We start from the raw sequence: 19,791 nt of genomic DNA on the forward strand, positions 1-19,791 counted from the left end.
TCAGTGGACGCTTTTAAAACAAAAAGTCAGTTTACTCTTATTCTTCACAAGCAATTTAACCTACTATAGTGTCATATGCACCTAATTGTACATTCAATATGTTCAAACAGAAATATTCAGATCCTTTATTTAAACATACTACAGGGAGGTTTTAACCGTTTAATGCCTCTATATGACCAACACAAGCAAACAAGACCGTCAACGAAACAATGACTATTTCTGGATATTTATTATAGCTATATTTAACGCCTCTCACCATGATGGATTCAGACTTATCCATGTCGAACAAGTCGTGAAATTAAATCTATAAATCATGAGTGCTGAGGATGAACTGAGGAGTCTCACAGCCTGAAGCTGCTCTGTAGTCTGGTGCTACGTCTCTAAAACAAAGTTTATTTTGTTTTTGTACTCAGCGGCCACAAGAATCAACAAGAAAATAGTCGAAAAGTCAAAATGAAACCATGTAGAAATACTCAATTACAAGTTAACGTCATGCATTCAAAAGTATTTTCTGCAAAATATCATGGAAAGTTTAAAAGTACTTGTTCTGGGAATGAGACCTCATGTAATCTTATATTATTATACCGTGTATGGGATAATTAACGGTTAATCTGCTGATTATTTTCACAATAAATCAAATTAATTGTTGAGTCTATAAATTTGTGAAAAATGCTCATCACAATTCCCCAGAGCCCAAAGTGACGTACTCAAATTACTTATTTTGTTCAGAACCCAAAGAGTCTTAATTTACCGTCATAAACAACAAAGAAAATAATTTTTTTTACTGATTACGATTAAACAGAGTAGTCAGCAAGTACTTACTTAGATCGACTATTCGTTGCAGCTCTAGTTATATACATAATGTTATTGGATAACTATTCTGAATTAACTTGTAAGCAGCATTTTAATGTCATTTGGTTAATATGACACCAGTTTAACACTGGTAGGTTTAATCTTTACCGGTCAAATAAATGTAGATATTAAACATTCCCCTTCAAAGAAATCAAAAAAGAAGCATAAAATGTCAATACTCAGCATACTTGGTTACTTTCCACCGCAACATACACAATAATTACATGTCATGTAGGCTCCTATATTATATATGTCATATATTTTATCACGTTTTAAAGGAGATAAATTAAATGTCGTCCCACGAAACGATTCACAGATCAACAGGAAAATAACTATTATTTGGATTAGTGATTAATCATTATAGTAACTTTTGTTCATGCAGAAATGGCAGACAGTGTTTTCAGCCTCTCAAATATGAGATTTTATATGTTTATATCATATTAAACTAAATATCTTTAAGTTTTGAACTGACAAAACAAAACTTGTAAAGACTTCACCTTGGACTTTGAGAATCTGGGATGGACAGTTTTCACTATTTCTGATATTTTAGAGACTAAGTAATTAATTGAATAATCTATATAATGTAGAAATTGTAGTTGCATCCAATATATGACTTATATGTGCATGGTATTATACATCATTACACACAGGCCTGTGGCCAATTTAGAGGCTTTTATGTATCGGAGTTCATCTGACCTGCATGTTTTTGGACTGTGGGAGGAATTCAAAGCACCTGAAGAAACCCACACAGCCTCAGCAGGAACAAAGTGTTCACAGAGCAGCGATCTGCACCAAACAACAGATTTACTTCATTATGATTATAGCTGCAAACATATACATGTATCAGTAACAACGAAGCAGAACTAAAAATAATACATACATCAGTATAGAAGTAATGAAGTTACAACTGATTGTTTCTTTATGCTGCAACATGTTTAGGCTGAATTTTGTGCTTAAGCTCAAAAACACTTGTTAGGGTTCGGAACACATCACGGTTTGGATGGAGACGGTCCGACTTCTGGTGAAAAATAGCTGGTTTTGTCCTCAGGTGTCCTTAAAAGTATCCTGTGGTGTGACTCAAGCTGTGGTCGGCCGTTCAGCAGCCGTGTTTGAGTGTACAGAGTGAGAAAAGTCCAAGATGAGGGCCGGTCGGCTGTTGGATGCGTCAAACACTGGATTTTTCCTCCAGAGATTGGTATTTGCACCCCAAGTGTGATCAGGTGTGAAGATTGATTTGTTTTGAAGTTATGAATTAAGTTAGATAATGTAAGTAACATATGAGACATGACTGAACCCAAACCTTGATCTTACCCTAAACCTAACCAAACTGCACTTATTTCAGACATAACTGTTTATCAGCAAGCCTTTATTTTTCAAAGTCTAACCAGATGTTGTTTATTACGTGTTACTGCTAACTTGACCATGAACCCGTCATGGGCAAAACCAACGCTAGAGGAGGAGGTAGAGCGTCATAGTTTGAATCTTAAAGGTCCATTTTGTAGGAAAAGTTGATTTTTGAGTCTCATTCCCAACTCAAACATCCAATAATGACGCTCTGGGTCAAAATCAAAAAGTCGGAGCTTGAAGTGACGGCAGGATCCTTTCATGAACATTCAGCGCCTTTGATAGAGATGAAGTTTATCGTGTTGATAGAAAACAGCGTCTCGACAAATACAACTTAAAGGGGCATTATGTCGTTTTGGAGAAGAAATTCAAACTCAGAATTTTAATGTTTGCAGTATTAAGGAGGTAATAATACAAACTCAGAAATATTCATTTTTCCCATAGTGACTAAACAAGCTGTACTCAGAGGAACAGTATTTGAAGCTGGAAAGGTGGCAGGGTCCGCCACATATAAACGAAGTAAAACAGTATAAATTGTGTTGTCCTTTAAGGTCAGTTTGTTTATTCAGCCATGAAAACAAAGAGAGTTTGTTGATTTAGTTTGTTTAGACATAAAAAGATCAGTCAGTGAAGATCTTTCTCTTCTCATTAACATTTCTTCACCAAAACTACATAATGCTCCTTTAAATGCTAACAGAACAATATTCACGAGTAAAATAGATCCAAATGTATATGAAAGGTAAGTGAGAAGATGAAATGCAGCATATAATCCCTTAAAAAAGCAGACGTGGCCACGCCTCGCTAACTAAAACAGAGCGTAGACATGATGAATCCGCCTCTCAGCCTCATTATAGCTACGCTGAAAAGGACCATAACTGTGCTTCAAAATGTCTTTTAAATGAACAAATCTGAAAACTGTCCAAGATATAACCTTGTGCAACCAAAATGAATCCGCCCTGAGCTGCTGTGTGAGTGTTACGAAGCTGCAGCAGGACCACCACAGACCACCACAGCTGCTCTCCGCCTTCAAACACCGCTCCAGTCTGCCTCTTAAAACACTTTATTTATTCAGCACTGAAGCTACACCATAAACTTTTCTCCCTCCTCCTCCTCCTCCTCCTCCTCCACTCTTTTTTTTTTATTTTTTTATTTTTTTTGTCTCCAGCGGTTTAAAATTGATCCTTGAGACTAAATAGAGCAGCTTTAAATACATGCGTGGATTTAATTTGAATTAGAGACCATCGCAGAGTGATTTTCTGTTTTGTATGAATAGCGGAGGAACATTCATTGTGTTTGGTTTCTGGAATATTCTTTTCTGCCTCACATCAGGTAGCAGAGAGAGATGGGCTGTGTGTGTGTGTGTGTGTGTGTGTGTGTGTGTGTGTGTGTGCGTGTGCGTGTGTGTTTGTGAGTGCGTTGATGTATGTGTGCTTTGTATGCATGTGTATTTGTGTGTCCATGAGCAAGCGTGTGTGTGTGTGTGTGTGTGTGTGTGTGTGCAGGCGCATGTGTGCGAGGCTGCTGCCATGCCTACGAGATGGGGGATGGTAGCAGCACAGCCAGCTATTTTTCTTTCTTTCTCTCCTGAACATCAAGTTTGGTCTCCCATCAGCCTCGTCCTCCACAGAAAATGGTTGTTGGTTAAAGATGTGGTGCAGGCGTCTATCGATAAACCAGCATATTAGACGAATCATTATTGATTAGCTCAGGACGGTACAGATGTGTATTGATCCCTGAAAATAAAATACATGCCGCTAAAACTAAAAACTGGTGGAGAAAAAGATCCATAGATACAGATGTTCATTAATTAAATAACACATATATGAACCTCAGCTGACGGGTGCAGATGTTTCTTGACTTGAATCTGTCTGATGCAGGTTTTAATTGATAAATCTGTTGATTAGCTCAAACAGAAGAAGACCCAGATGTTTCATTCTTACAAAGCAGATGTTTCATGACTAAGTAAAATATTAGAAATTCAGGTTTTTATCAGCCGAGATGATTGACGCTAATTGCCTGCGCGCCCCGTCCTCACTGTAAACAGGTTGTCTCCTCCTCGCTGTACTTGTGTTCTTAGTCTGTTGAAATGCTACACAGAAGTTACCTCAAACTGCTAATGGATGCTAATGCTCCCTAAAGGTGCAGTTCATAAGATATAAAATACCCTTCTATTTTCCTTTCTAAACAGAAAAATACAACAACACCTTCAGAGTTCAAGTGTCTCTTTTTGACCAAACTAAAACCGACTTAATTGTCTCGTTAACTCATTGTAAGCCACACTTAAATACACACATTAACTAAATAAAACTCACAGACCTGGCTTGTTTTTTTCATAATCACCTCCAGTTTGGTTGAACTGATCCTCAATTCACAGAGTGAGATGTGGAAATGTTCCAGCTGCTGATGTCCGACTGTCTCTCGCTCTCCTCCCGCTGCACGACTCTCGCCTCTGGTCGTCCCTGAAGTCATAGTCTGTAAATCACCTCTGTGCTGTATCTCACCTCAGATCCTAGTCCAGATAACTGAGCCATGAGCTAATTAGCTAACTGTAGCTAGCTACGGCCAAGGAGAGCTAGCACAGAGCAGCAGCTGTCGGTTACTATGGTGACATGCTGCCCTACGTTTTTGGAGCTATCTTTGAATTCTTGTTGTTTAATTGTTGGTTAGTGTTTAGTTAGATCAAGCACATGGTGATGAGTTTGATGACAGAGTTAGTGTCTGGATAAATGAGCACTGATAAAATATTGCAAATAAGAAAGCTGCTTTCATTTTCGCCCTATATGGTCATTTTTCTGAGGACAGGCTCAACATGGCTGCCGCTAACAGCCTGGCTACAGTCCAAAGCAAAACACCACCGTGAGAATCCCAACTTGATCTGAAAACCCTGAGCTCGGTGCTATGAAAAGGCAGAGCAAAAGGTTGTATTAATAATTTGTTATTTAATAATAATCTAGTATAAAGAATGCTGGTTTTAAGGAGGAACACATCACAGAGGGAACAGACTTTGACACAACACGAGCGCTCAGCATCAAGTGAATGTGTCCGTTCACTCTTGTTTTAATGCAGTTTCTTCACCTTCTTCATCAGTGGGTTTCTGTTTCTTTTGCAGTTCTTTTGCTTCCTTTTTGAATTAATTCGATCTTCATTTTTTGGGGAAAAATCCAGCCCCCCAGAACAAAGAGCACGAAAGTGGGACTCATAGCTTTCTACAGCCATTACACTGCACTCAGTATTTACTTCAGAATGATATGTGAAAGCAAAAAAGTTGTCTGTTGCCAGTTTAACGACATGTATGTATCAGTATTGTGCTATTCCATCCCCGACAGCGTCTAAGACATATCTGCTCCATGAGTGCAGAATAATTGTCACCGAACAATCATCGCTCAGAAACTTGAAGATTTGTTGTGTGGAGGGGAAACACTGGGAGCTGTACAACAATTTTCTCACTTTTTTCTTTGTCTGGGGAAAGTTTTGCACCTGACTTGTTGTGATGCCACCGAGCAGGCGAGCTAATGAGCTGGCCACTCCATCCAAACCCCAAACTGAACCTGAAATCCCTTCAGCAAATGTTTGCCACATTGTGGTGCAAATCCCACAAACACTGGAGCCCCGAGTGTCCAAACACAGCTCGTCGACACAGAGATAGGCCCTTGCTTCTGTTTTTAATTACTTTATTCATAAAAAAAAGATTCTCCTGACTTTAGTGCTCACAGGTTGGGTGATTAGGATCCTGCTATGTGCACGTTGGCAGCCATTGGGGCTAACCTCTGCACGACCTCTCTCCGTCTGAGGAATGTTGGCCGCCATTCTCGCTCACCAACTGGTTGGCCGCCACCATACCAGCGACGGCAGGAGACCACCGAGGGGCATTTTGTCGGCACTTGGCAGTTGGCGCAGCTTCCTCGCTAAGAAAACATATCCAAAACATCTGCAGCGGAGTGAGCAGAGAGAGGAGAGGGGAAGGAGGTTGGATGGGGGAGGATGGGGGGAGGGGTGGTGGTGGTGGTTAGAGGGATGGGGAGATGTGGTGAGGGGGGGCAGAGATGTGGGGGCGGCAGGCAGCAGAAGTACGTCTGCGCTGCAAATCTGACGAGGACTTTTGAAAGGCTAAATCCCAAAGAGAGCGCTGCTGCCTCGGCTTGCTGCACTACAAACAGCCAGAGCTGAGACAGGCAGGGCTGTTTCACTGGAGGTGCTCCACGAGAGACAAGAACAAATAATTATAATGATAACCTCTGTGTGCTGTACCTGACAAATGCTGCAGATGGGAAATATTTACAATGAAAAAAGTGCAGAATATTTTTTATGTAAAGTGTCGGTGTTGTTATGTGAAACGTTTTCATGGTGTAAATGCTGCCTTGGCTTCAGCATTTCATGGAGAGGCGCTCATTGAAGGTTGCATGTGTGTGTGTGTGTGTGTGTGTGTCTCTACATGGTTATCTTTTTTTTTTGCTCCACCATTTCCACAATTTTTTCCACCACTGTCATGGTGTATTTGGGAGGGTGGAGAATAACATTTAGTAAGAAAAAATCTCATTTACAATTAGGGGTGTGTGTTTTCACATTACAACTCGTATCAACTCCTTTATGAATATTATTTTTTGTGGATTACATTTCCGTGTTGAGGCGGGAGAAAAAGTAGGAATCGTCGTGTTTGTGATTAGGTCCAAACCACAGTGAACACAGACCATAATTGCCTCTTATTCAAAGCTCTCGCACATTTTTGTTTGACAGTGAGGAGACGGGACGGGGTCTTGTCTGTGAACAATTCAATCCTGCAGCGACACTGGTTTACAATCTGTGTGACTGCTAATCCCATTGGAACAGTGGAGGTAATCTACACATGAAGGTGGAGGGATCTCTGAGACCGGCTGGACACATGCCAACACCATGAAAATGGGATTGGATCCTTTTCCTTCTTTTAGAAAAACATCCTAATGACGATCACTGAGCTGCACACTGTGGTTATATACGTTTAATTTGACGAACACATCAGCAGAAACATATTCCTCTTCTCCTGCGTGTTGTGTTCATGCGCCGGCTCAGAGTATTGTTTTTTTCTGAGTAAATACAACCCTGTTGGAGGCATGAATCATACTCAGCATCGCTGGGCAACATGATTCATCAGACCTCTGTCATTTTGTCCTAAAACTACGCTGTCTCTCAAACCAAATGGGTCACATTTAGAGACATTTTGAAAAGCACATGAAACACATTAAAAAGAAAAAAAATTAAGGGTTAAAGGTCAATGCGAGAAGACATTTATTTCTTTTTGCCCCTGTGCCATTAAGTCTGCGTTTTTTCTTCCAATACAACAAACCTGTTTGCAGCCACTCTCTTTAATTTACATAAAACATGAAATAGTTCCCGGCTCGCTGGAACGGTGATTACAGCATCCGATTGAATCCTTTCCAGTGGCTCTGTGTTTACTCTCCATCGCCTACAGACGTCGACATGTAGCGCGGGGACGCCGATAGATGGAGCTGTGGGTTTGAGGAGGAATGAAAGAGAAAGAGGAGGAGGAGGTGGAGGAGGAGGGGGGTGACTTTCTCAACACTTGAAGTTGAGACAGAAGTGTGGAAAAGCCGCTGTTTCTAAATCTACGGGGCAACTCATTAGCGACACTGTACCCACTGATGTCCCCGTGTTCGTAGCCGTGTGTGTTTACATTTGCCGGAGTGAGATGGAGGCTTTTTGTGCTACACACACTATCACCGTGTGTCCCCGAAGACTGTGTCGCCATTAAGTTAATGATGGCTTCTTGATGATTCAGGGGGAAAATAAGTGTTTTTCTTAGGTAGTGGTCACTTTACTTAAAGGGACGGGGGGAGACGTCACAGGAAACACTCTCTCGGGATGTTTGTATGTGTGCGTGAGGATGTTTGTGGGCTGATTTGCAGCACGTGTGGGCGTGCACGCTCATGCACTTGCGCGTGTGTGTCTGTCAGGTTTCCTGCTGCGCGGTGCGGCTGGGAGCCCTAGCGAGGGTAAAATTCCATTCTCTCGGCGGAGCAGCATTCTGCATGAGCCAATTCCCAGGAGACACTGCTCTGCATGTCCTCCAGACAGCCAAGCTGAGGCACAGGCTCAGGCTCGCTTATTAACTGACCTGAGGGGGGGCGGCGGTGGTGGTGGAGGAGGAGGAGGAGGAGGAGGAGGGAGGAGGAGGGAGGGGGAGGGGGGCAGAGATGGAGAATGGAGGAGGAGGAGGAGGAGGGAGGGGGGGTAGGGTGAGCCCAGGGAGGCAGGAGGAGGCGGTGGGTGAGGAGGGAGGGGGGGCGGTGGTGTTGGGAATTATGGGTTTGTGTGTGCATGTGTGTGTGCGTGGGAGTGTGCGCGAGTCTGAGTGTGATCAGGGGTGATGGGTTGTGGGGATATAAGCGTGTGTGTGTGTGTGTGTGCTTGCGTGCGTGTGTGTGTGTGTGCTTGCATGCGTGTGTGTGTGTGTGTGCTTGCGTGCGTGTGTGTGTGTGTGTGTGTGCTTGCATGCGTGTGTGTGTGTGTGTGTGTCAGAGGCAGAACTGGTTGAAAATATTAACTCTTTGCTCGCTGAGCTGCTTCGCTGCAAAAATTCAGCATAGCAGAAGAAGAGTGTGGATGTCTAACAAGCTGCAGTGTGTGTTTGTATCCGAGGACGTGTTGCCACCTTGTTCACAGGGCTGCAGGTCTCACAGAAGTCTGCTTAATCACTTTGAATATGTAGTTTGCCTTTTACTGAACTTGGAAACATGTCATCTTCCCAGCTGTGTGTGTTCCTCAGCATCTTTGTCTGTTTGGTGGCCGCACGCTCCATCGCTTCACCACCACAGTTCAGGATATCGGTGCACTTTTGCAAACACAGCCTATTCCAGAAATAGAGCTAAAGGCCTCCACTTCCTGTATTAATCTATTTACACTAATTCGTCATCCCTGTGTGCAAATATTAGTTTGTAGTTTTGTGTGTCTTCCCATAATTGCTTGACACGACTGTAAGACTCATTTGTCACTGGCACGAGGAAATAGCATAATTGAAAAGTGCTTTTCAATTACAATTTGTTTAACTTAAATAATGAAATAAAAAATGGTGCTTCAAAGTTTTACTTCTTTTTTTTATTATTATTCCATCCAGCAGTGAAGAGGAAAGAGAGAAAGAGAGAGGAGAAAAAAAAAATCACTCACGGCAAAATGCAAATGAGCCTGGAAGCTATTACGATGCTAATGAGATTCCACCATAGAAGTTGCTGCTCCGGCATCCGGGGTATATTTCATCCATATTTGGAAAACAATCGTGTGCTCAGAATAGGGGACACACTTCCCAGTGTTCACAGTCAACTTTTACTCGAGCTGGAATCTGGTCAGAGTTGCATAGGAGGTGGTTTCACTTGAAACAGCAGACTACAGCGGTTTATTTATTCGCAGTCTTACCATCGTGTCGCACTGTGAGATTCTGCTCTATTTTTAGCACTTCTTCTGTCAATCACCAGCAAAAAATCCTCTTGTTAATATCACAATCAAACTCTTCCTCTTGGCTTCAAAATATCACAAATAAATCTGCATGTTGGCTCATGTTTCACTCTCAGATGTGTGATTGTTTACAGCAGCAGCAGTCACATCAAACACAGCGACAACTTTACATTTTCACGCTCGGCTGTGAAACAGGATAAGGCGTGTTCCGGGTTCTTCCGAACAGGAGCGGCACCGATGCGTTCAGGTGCAAAACCTGTAGCACGGCTGCTAGGGTGTGTAGTTGGAGCGCTAAAGGCAGGCAGGTAGGTAGGTAGGGAGATAGGGTATGTTACCATAGTAACACCAAGAGGGAACGCAGCAGAAGCAGAGTGTCTATATGTGTCCTGACCCATTTCCATTCTCTTCCACAAGTGTTTTGTCTCCCTCACCTTGCTGGTTAACAACTAAAAGCACCTCTCCTTCATCCTTGATGCATTTTGTGCATTTAACAAATGGTTGAGGCTGGAAACATTCAGCGCACACGCGCCGGATTCACCGCTGCAAACTCTCAAGGTGCATTTGGTTTCCCTTTCAGTTCAATTCAATCCAACTCAACGTTGTGATCCCTGAGGATAAAAAAGCTCCGCTATGAAGAGGAATAAAACATAAATACACAAAAGTATGGAAAACAAAGTGGAGGATAGTGAAGTAATACATTTTCATCTATTGAACTGCGCTGCAGTAAACTCCTTCACAGGGAGAGCACAGACCGGAGTTAAGCTAATTAATAGCTGCTACATGAAAGAACTCCTCAGACAAATTTGAATATTTAGTCGACTAAACCTTCTGCAAAAATGTGGTGATGAAGGTCAGAGCAGAAAACACTCCCGCCTCAGAGTGAAAATGATCATTCTGGTCACTTCAGATCATCAGTGATTAACATGTCAAACAGCTTTAATTGGTTTTGCAGAATTCTTCATTTTGTGGATATTTTCTTGATTGTTTATTTGAGATCCTCGTCAGCAGCAGCTCCTCTGAGGAGGACAATAACTGACACAGTTCAAACTACAAACGCAAAGGAAATCTCAATCCATCATGATCTAACATAAATTACATGACACGCCAAAGAATACTTATTGATTACGTATGCACCTTTAAGAGTTTCCTCTTAAAGGTGCAGTTTGTAAAGAAACTGAATGTGGAGTCTCATTCACAGGTCGTCAAACACTGACGCTGGGCAGCCCAGAGCATCAGTATCACTATATTATCAGTATCACGAGTATTATACATGATGTACTACTGTATGGTCTGTACGTATTCAATGATTATAAATATATAAAGAGAAATGCCCTATTGATGATTCCTGAGGTAGAAAGTGATTAACAGTTGGGAGCATCAGCAGCGTCCTGGGGGCTGAACGGTCACGGTGCCACATGGCAACGTCTCAGGCTCCGTTCTAGCCAGGGACCTTTGTTGCATGTCGTAATCTTCTCTCTCCATCATTTCCTGTCTGCTTCTGCTTTCCAATAAAGGCAACAACAAAAAAACCTGCCCAAATTTAATCTAGAAACTGTTTTGATTGATAAATTATATTATCACAAGATTCAAACATGTTAATTCTTTGCTTGTATCGTTGTAAATGTACCATGTAAAGTACATTTCAGCTGATGTTGTAACGTCACATTTCTTTTTGTTCCAGCTTAATGTTTCTTAATGTTCACTTTAATTCTGTGTTGTGACAACGCTGTGCTAATGTTGCGGGTAAGTTCAGGCACAAAAACCACTTGGTCAAGGTGAGATCCCCTTAAATAATATCCAGTGCTTCCACGCTTACAAATGTTTAAACGCCGTCTCAAACAGCCGTCTCTTGCCACTCCTTCCTCCTCCTGACATGGAAGTCAGCTCACATACAAGTAATGTGAACATGATCTGACACGTGTCATCGAGGTGTCAATAAGATACGTATGACACAGACACATTTGAATGAATCAGTGATTTGCAGAAACGTTGCTATTGCTCCATATTTGTATTACTATCAACAAATCCCATGAAAAAACAACAATGTGTCAGTCTGTCTCTCCATACTTCACAACTTACCTCCCCTCTCTGTGGAAAGGACGTCTATCTTTAAAAACTACTCATACACACATTTAAATACACAAATAAATAATTTCCAAAAACAGCTGGGCGCTGTCGCTTTTAGAATGTTAAATAAAGTGCATATGTCAAGGACTATTTTTAGCAGCGGATTAATACACATTTGCTGCTCTAGTGGGGATTTAAGGCACCAGACGGGCGTTTGGTGGATTGATACAGTATAAACTAGTGTCCATGTTCATATACTAGTGAAGGAACAGTGTTGCCGGTACAACAGTGTTGCCCATTGATGTGTTTTTAGTAGTTTTTGGATGACGAAGGAGCATTATGGTGCAGGGGATTAAGATATATCAGGCTTTGGCTACACAGACAACACTTGGTTTTGGTCTTTTCATTCAATATCATCAATCAATCAATCATCAATACAAATGTCAAATGATCAGTGGGCGTAATTTTAACATCACACTGTTGTTGCATGTCAGTGATTTCACTCGTGACCTTCCTGGTGAAACAGTTCATCTAAATTTTTATGATTTTAAAAGTAAGTTTTGAAACAGAAAATCGTCTGGTGAGTGTGGTGAGTGTGGTGAGTGTGTCCACAGACAGACGCTCTGCTCTGCATCACACACATCAGAGGAGCCTCACCTGACACACACTGTAGGTCCTGTTTACCATCCTCTGTACAATACAACTACATTTATATTGAAATCTGTTAAATGAGCTGTTCACTTCAGTGTACTGTATTGCAGCCACACTCGAGTGGTAAGCGCTTTAGGCGAGCAACCAAATCCTGTTAGAAATGTCAATTGAAAAGGTCTTGAGATATTAAAAATGTAGTTTTTAATTAAAGGTTTATTAATAGATTTTTCAAACTTTTTTTTTAATTACCCGACCGGATGCCTGAGGCATTTGGATTACAACTTTTATCTCACTCGATTCAGACTGCCTCTCCCCATTCAGCCATTTTGGATTAAAAGTCAGACTTCATAAATGCTGTTCATTAATTCCCAGTGCGGGCAGTTAATGTGAGATTCAGTTGCAATGTTACGGCCGGTCTGAGTGTCTGTTTATTTTTAGATTCTTGTGGCTACTTTGCAGCCTCGGCCTAATCTGTCACAGAGGAGAACATGGAGGAAATCTTAATCGGTGTGCCAAAAAAAGATTTTCAATGCACTCTGAGGTGCCTGGTTTGGAAAATCAACATGTTAGTGACACAGACTGTCACAGTAAACGACGTTATTGACATGTGCTGCGTGGAACAGAGTGTAAAATTGTGGGAATAAATTAGAAGCAGTCTGTGTTAAAGCTGTTTGCATGCAGTGTTATTATCATGCAGAGATGTCCATGCGTCATAATATATAGACTGTTAAGATTTGTATTATTGAAAGTTGAGAACACAAGAAAATAATGTTTTCTGATCTTAGATTAATAATCATTAAAAAGGCATTCATGTTCATTCAATAATAACTATGCATTAAAGGAGACGTAGTTTGCTCATGTCAGGTTCATATGTTTATTTTAGGTTACTACTAGAACAGGTTAACATGCTGTAATGCTCAAACACACATCAGTGTTCTCACACTGTCCAGTGCTGCAGCTCTGTCTGAAACACTGTCTCTTTAAGGCCCCTCCTCCCAAATAGACAGTCTCCTCTGATTGGTCAGCGCACACATGCCTGAGCCAGCACCGCTAACAACAACAAAGCAGCTGTGCTAAATCAATTCTTAGGTGCGTAGCTAGCCATGAGGCATAAATTATGCAAATGTGTGACATGGTGACGTAGTCACATAATTAACGGTGAGACTACTGACGAGGCGTTTCAGGAGCAGTGTTTTCTGTGGGAGAGAGGAGCTTCTGTTGGTGCTGACTTTGAACTTTTTAGATTAAAGATTTTTTACATGGAAAGGAAACAAACCAGTCTCATAATAGGTTTTCTTTAATAAAATCAAATCAAATTAATCACAGGCAATTACTGAGATATTGTTCACCCTGCTGCCATCTGCCAAAACATACAGAGGTATCCGCTCCCCTATAGTTTTTCTTGTGTAGCATGAAGGGACTACAACTTGCATTTTGTTGTAGCATGACAAATAAATGAACCTTGACAAACTGAGTGAAAACCACTTTGACATCTTTGTTGTTGTCTCTTTCTGTAGGTGGCGATCTTTACTTTGTGTGATCAACTATAACAAAAACTGATATTCTGAAACTGCTCCAATGGTAGAAAACAGTTCACTAAATGGGAAAAAACAAAACAGTGTGTGAGTCTTCATGACCAACAAGGCATCTGCCTCGGGGCTCCAGCAGACCCAGATTCACTGCATATAATCTGGTTTTGATAATCTGATTAACTGCAAATTTGTTCGGGAAATTTTGCAACCAAAGCACACATCATCTACGGCTGGTCATCCTCTATCAGCTATAGTTTTAGCTCATATTGTGCAAGTTATATTTAATCAAATAACCACAAAAACACACAAACTCAAAAACATGTTTGTGTTCCCGTTCCTACAGTTGGTGTTTGAGCTTCACTGTGTACAACGATCGATGTGCAGTGAGTTTGACACTAGAAGGTTGTTTTTACATTCAAGTTAAAATTTTCTGCTCTTACAGAAAATCTGATTTTACGAGGTGTACGAGCGTGATTTGTGACATCACAAATAGTTCTGGTCCAGCATTCAGCAGACACAAGTGTGATGTGGAAACCTGAAGCCTCCTAATACACAAATACTGAGAACGGACTTCACAGTGACGTAGGAAACATCTTGCATCCAGCAAAAACTTCTGCATATTAACATATTCTGTAGGGGAGCCACCGTTTTGATTTTAAATCAAAAATTGATCAAAATGCGCCTTCATAGTCATCAATCAAAATCAAATGCAGTATATATATATTGCATAATACTTATACATATACCAATATTATATGCTTCATAGATTTGTCTACGCTTCTCTCATATGAATACTGGTTATACTGGATTTAATGGGAGCGTGGAGGTGACAGGGTTCACCGACACATTACTCACAAGGGAGCAGGTACAGGCTAACGGGCAGCAGCATGTTTGCCTCAGGGCCCTTAAACAGGTTAATCTGGCCTCTTAGGTTAATCTGGACATGATGACAATCAATTATTTAACAAATGTAAATATATTCATCTGCAAAAGCTCTGGTTTATCCCTAATATCTTTGGTTGGCATATTGCTGATATCTTTTTTGCTTCCACCACAGTGTGGCGCTAAAACTCAAAATGTTCAAATCTTACATATCGTGGTTTTACAGCAAATCTAGTCCGACTCTGTCATCCCCTCCTCTACTGCCTGACACAACAACAACCTCAGAGCTAGCAACCAAACGCAGAAAGCACACTGACCTGGGCGCCGACAGCACAATTCACAATTCTGTGACTTTGTGACATCACACTACGTCATACATTTACATAATTTATGCCTCACGGCTAGTTTGGCACGTAAGAATTGATTTAGCACAGCTGCTCTGTTGTTGTAAGGGTCAGGCGTGTGAGAGCTGACAAATCAGAGCTGGCTGGGTGTTTGGAGGCAGCACTGGACAGTATGAGACAACTGATGTGTTACTGGAGCATTCAAGCATGTCAACCTGTTCTAGTAATAACCTAAAACAAAAGTATGAATCTGAAAATGAGCAAACTATGTCTGACACATTTTGAATACACGTTGAGAACATTCAGAGTGACATTGTGATGGTGAATGGCCACTGCTGCAGACACAGCAGCCAGTATTCACCGCCCTGCCTCCCCTTTCATCACAAATTATGCCACTCGCTGTATAACTAGCCAGGTACTAAGATTCTGTCATCAGCAGCATTGACTGCAGGCAACATAATCAATACAATATTATGAAATCATGCTACACATAAAATGGACTGTTTACGAGCGCAGCCTCATCAGACGTGCTGTTCAGCCCGCTGTCATCTCCTACTGCCAGTTTTTACACCTTTAATTCTCAGAGTTTCGATACAGTCGGGCTCAGGAGGGAAAATATTGAACCAAGACCGGAGATTCATTCAGACCAAGTCAAGGTCGGCAGACATTTTATTTTTAATTTTAGACATAAAACATGCACTTTTTAAAGGTAACCTCTCCTTTTGGAGACAAATTGCCTGAACAATTTAAAATATCATGAAAGCAACTAAAGGAATATCTTTGCAGCCGCTGACCTGGTGGCTTCTTCTCAGTTTCCAACACAAGAGTCAGAACATCTTAATACTGAACACGTTTGAGCTCAAGCTGCTTTATTCAAGCACCAAAGAGTCAAAACACGGCCAAAAGCAACAGTAATCAATATTGAATTTTCTTAAATTTAAAAGAAGTGCTGATACCAGAACTGTGTTGTTATTCCAGTCAGTATATGAAGCACACGTATCCAGACAGGGCATTGTAAGAGCAGACTTTGTTTGTTGTATGAGCTTAAAATTTAGAATAAGGTTCATTTTTTGTTTTGATGTTTCTTCTTACGAGGACGTAATGATGTACTTTTTAGAAAAATGTTGATTGATGTTGATTTGTTTCGGCTGGATGGTCATGAAAAACTGGAGTTGTTTTTCAGAAAAGGGAACCTTTATTGTAGCAGATATTATTTGCAAAGCTTCGGAGAGAACGCAGAATATTTTGTTTAAAGGATAAGTTCACCCAAAAATAAGACTTCAGTCGTGATCTACTCGGCCCAGTCACCAGGATGTAATGTTAGCAGTTATCGTTTGTGCAAACCAAGATACGTCCGAGGTGTAGCCAACGTGGCTCATCACGCTCACATTACGTAAATGCTTATTAGCTGACTTTCATATCAGGAGCTGGAGGGGACTGAGGTGGCGTTGGCAAACGGCCGACCACAGTTTGAGTCACATCAGTGCATATTTGTGAAGGACACATGGGGACATTGCTGCGACCAAAACTGGCTATTTTTCAAGGGATGTTGGACCGTCTCCATCTGTGATCCTGGTGACCACAACAGGTATTTTAAGCCAAACCATGATGTTTTTCTAACTCTCACCAAGTGGTTCTTGTGTGTAAACCAGCGTATCAGCACAGTGTTGTGACAGAAGAGACAGAAAAATTCAACCTAAACAAACATAAGTGAAGTGGATGCACATTGAGGGTGTAATTAACGTCTTTTCTAATGAGAAGCTTTTATTATTATTTTTTTTTTTATGTTTTAAAGTCTCCAGCTGCTTCAGCTGTTTAGCAGAACGCTGCAACGCTGTTTTGCTGTGAAGCTCCAGAAATGTTCTGTGGACGACGAGACTTCCAACCAAATCGCCACAATAAGCGTTAGCTGAGTTCGTTTCATGTAATCATGTAAAAATGACAGATAACTTCAGACTGAACGCTTCTTTATGTTGCAACCTCAAGTTTGTTTAGGTTGAAATTTCTGTTTCTCTCTTGTCAGAGCGCTGTGCTGTGCTCTGTTGGTTTGACTAACAGTAGCCGGGTTAGTCGCCAGGATCATGGATGGAGATGTGCGCAGGTCTCCTTAAAGGAAACACCGGCTTTTAATGCATTAAAAACAGCTTGAAATTTCCCCAAGTCTCCTGGAAAAAGACCTGGTTTTTGAACTGCGGTCGCCGTTCAGCAGCCTTGTTGGCTTGTAATTTGGTTTGACTTATAACGTGAAATGCCACGTTTGGTACAAATGTCAACCTTGGACGTATCTGTGGTTTGCAGAAACATTAACTGCGAACATTATATCCTGACGACTGGGCTGAAACTTCAGACAACCTTCCATCAGCACCAGCACGGGGGTGAGGGGATAGTGACTGCATTTACAGTTATAGGTGAACTGTTCCTTTAAGATCGAGCTGCAAAACAATCTGTACTTCTGCAAAGAAATTAAACCACGTTTGACCACTGAGACTTGTGGTGTGATGTAAAGAGTGTGAGCGTTGAGACGAAAACATAAAGAATCAAATCAAAAATCAAAAAGGCTCAATGTCATATGAACCTCTGAGACCTGCTTCTGCTTTAACACTGAATATTAAGACTTTATCATCGTTACAATAAACAGCATCATGTAAACTGCCACACTGCATGACTTCAGACTAGAACACACACAAAGACACACACACACACACACACACACACACACACACAGAGGTCTTACTTGAACTTTGCAAGAGTGCAAAACTGACTGTAGGTCTTGAGGGAACAGGAAACGACTTCCCTCCTCCCCCTTCAATTCTGCCCCCCTCCTCCTCCTCCCCTGTTCCTCCCCTCCTCCCTCCCTCCTCCTCCTCCTCCCTCCTCCAGCTCCACGCTATAGCAGCGAACTAGGCAGGCCAACTTGCAGAGTGCAGCTCAGCCTCGACAGCGGCTGCTTCCCACTGGGGGTCTTCGGAGAGCATCGCACTCCCATGTGCGCTGCTGTGCCCGTTGGATGTTGAAATCGCGCCGTGCGCCTCGCCAGGAGCCACCATGTCCAACCCAGCCCACGACCCGTTCTACTCGTCTCCGTTCGGACCCTTCTACAGGAGACACTCGCCCTACATGGTCCAGCCCGAGTATCGGATCTACGAGATGAACAAGCGGCTGCAGGCGCGCACAGAGGTGAGCCGACCGGAGAGAACCGCGTCCCGTGTAGGCTGCGGTACCGGCGGGAGGGTGGCGGGCTGTGGAGGGGAGACAGAGCAGGCAGAGAGGGAGAGACAGACAGGTCCGTCAGTCAGGAGACAAGGATGTGCTGCCAAAGTGCCAAACATTCCTGAGGTGGAAGTAAACAGGCTCCGCTGCAAGAAATGTCCAAGTGTTAAATCAGACGCGGAGCGGTGCGTGGATGAGACGCGTTCACGTGGCCAATTAGCTCGTTTTAAATCCATGGTGAGAGTGTCACCTGGTCCGGCTCGAGTTGAGTGATCCACCTGAAGGTTCGTGGTAAAGAAAAGAACAGAAAGCAGGTGGAGCTGCGCTGCAGAGATCAGAAACTTCACACTCCTTTTATTTTCCTGTTGTTCATTCAAACAGAAAGTTAGTGAGCAGAGCAGAGCGGGTCCGACACTGAGGCACACCAGCCGTTTCACGTGCATGTAACTCATTTGCATGTATTTACATATCGCCTGCTTTTTGACAGATTTGCATACTGTGTGCAAAACTGCGACAGCTCGAGTCAAACGAGCCCGAGAGGCTGAGGAGGCTGAGGAGGCTGAGGCTGAGCGGAGGTCAGCGGCTGGAGGCTCCTCGGTGAGACTGACCCCTGATCAGCAGAGATGATCTCAGTCTAATTTGCTGGAGGCTTGAATTAGTTTCACGTCGCTTTTCCGGATGCTTGGAGTAGTTGTGCGCTCAGTTGGTGCTGCGTTCAGTGTCATCCAGACTAAACCTTTGCTGATCCCGCTGTGAACTGCGTCTGCAGCAGCATCTGTCTCCAGCATCTGCTCTGTGCGCGCAAACGTGTAAATCTGCAGATACAAAAGTTCACGTCCGTCAGGTTCTGCTCACGAGGCTTCTTTAGGCAGCGGACATTGTTAACTATCAATATAAGAGCTGATTTTATAATTTACACTTGATTCACACCGGAAGAAAAGCCACCGCTGAAATCAGTGAATAAAACAATGAAGACACGTGTTTCTTCTTGTTTTCAGGACAAGAGCTGCCAGTGAGCAAGTGAAGATGTCTGCCGTGTCCCTACATGACACTGAAGTGTTGCTTTCTAGATCAATGTGTCATTTTGTAATTTAAGATGGTAAAATTCACCAGTTCAGCTTCTCAATTGTTCACGTTTCCTGGTTTTCTCGGTCTCCTGTGATGGTAAAGTGAATATCTTTTGGTTTTGGGCTGCAGGTCAGACAAAGACAGACAGGTTTTAGAGTCACATGGACTCTGGGAACTGGTGATGTTAATTATTTTGCTATTAGAAGATATTGTATAGACTAAATGATGAATTCATTCATTGAGAAACAGTTTAAACTCTGCAAAACGTCAGAATCTTTATCTAAAAGTATAATTGTCTAGTTTCTGTCAAAATCTCTCCTCTCTCTTCCTGGAGAGAGGAGGTTGGTTGTTGAGGCTCATTTGCAGGTCGGGCGCCGACCCGAAGCGTCATTATGTGA

General features: G+C 42.2%; 1 protein-coding gene across 4 annotated transcripts in view; it reads left to right on the top strand.

Moving 5' to 3' along the window:
* The first annotated feature begins 18,019 nt into the window (after positions 1–18,019).
* The window catches only part of ldb2a (LIM domain binding 2a), a 111,748-nt gene continuing 109,976 nt past the window's right edge, over positions 18,020–19,791 (top strand). For 2 of the 4 annotated variants that reach the window (XM_084353390.1, XM_084353391.1), the window contains exon 1: positions 18,020–18,292. In XM_084353390.1, the coding sequence (XP_084209516.1) occupies positions 18,161–18,292 (132 nt within the window). In that variant the 5' untranslated portion in view covers positions 18,020–18,160. The remainder of the gene's footprint in view (positions 18,293–19,791) is intronic. The other 2 variants (XM_084353389.1, XM_084353392.1) reach the window with 2 other exon arrangements.

The sequence above is a fragment of the Pagrus pagrus genome (genome assembly GCF_965226575.1).
Source record: "Pagrus pagrus genome assembly, chromosome: 5".
NCBI lineage: Eukaryota > Metazoa > Chordata > Actinopteri > Spariformes > Sparidae > Pagrus > Pagrus pagrus.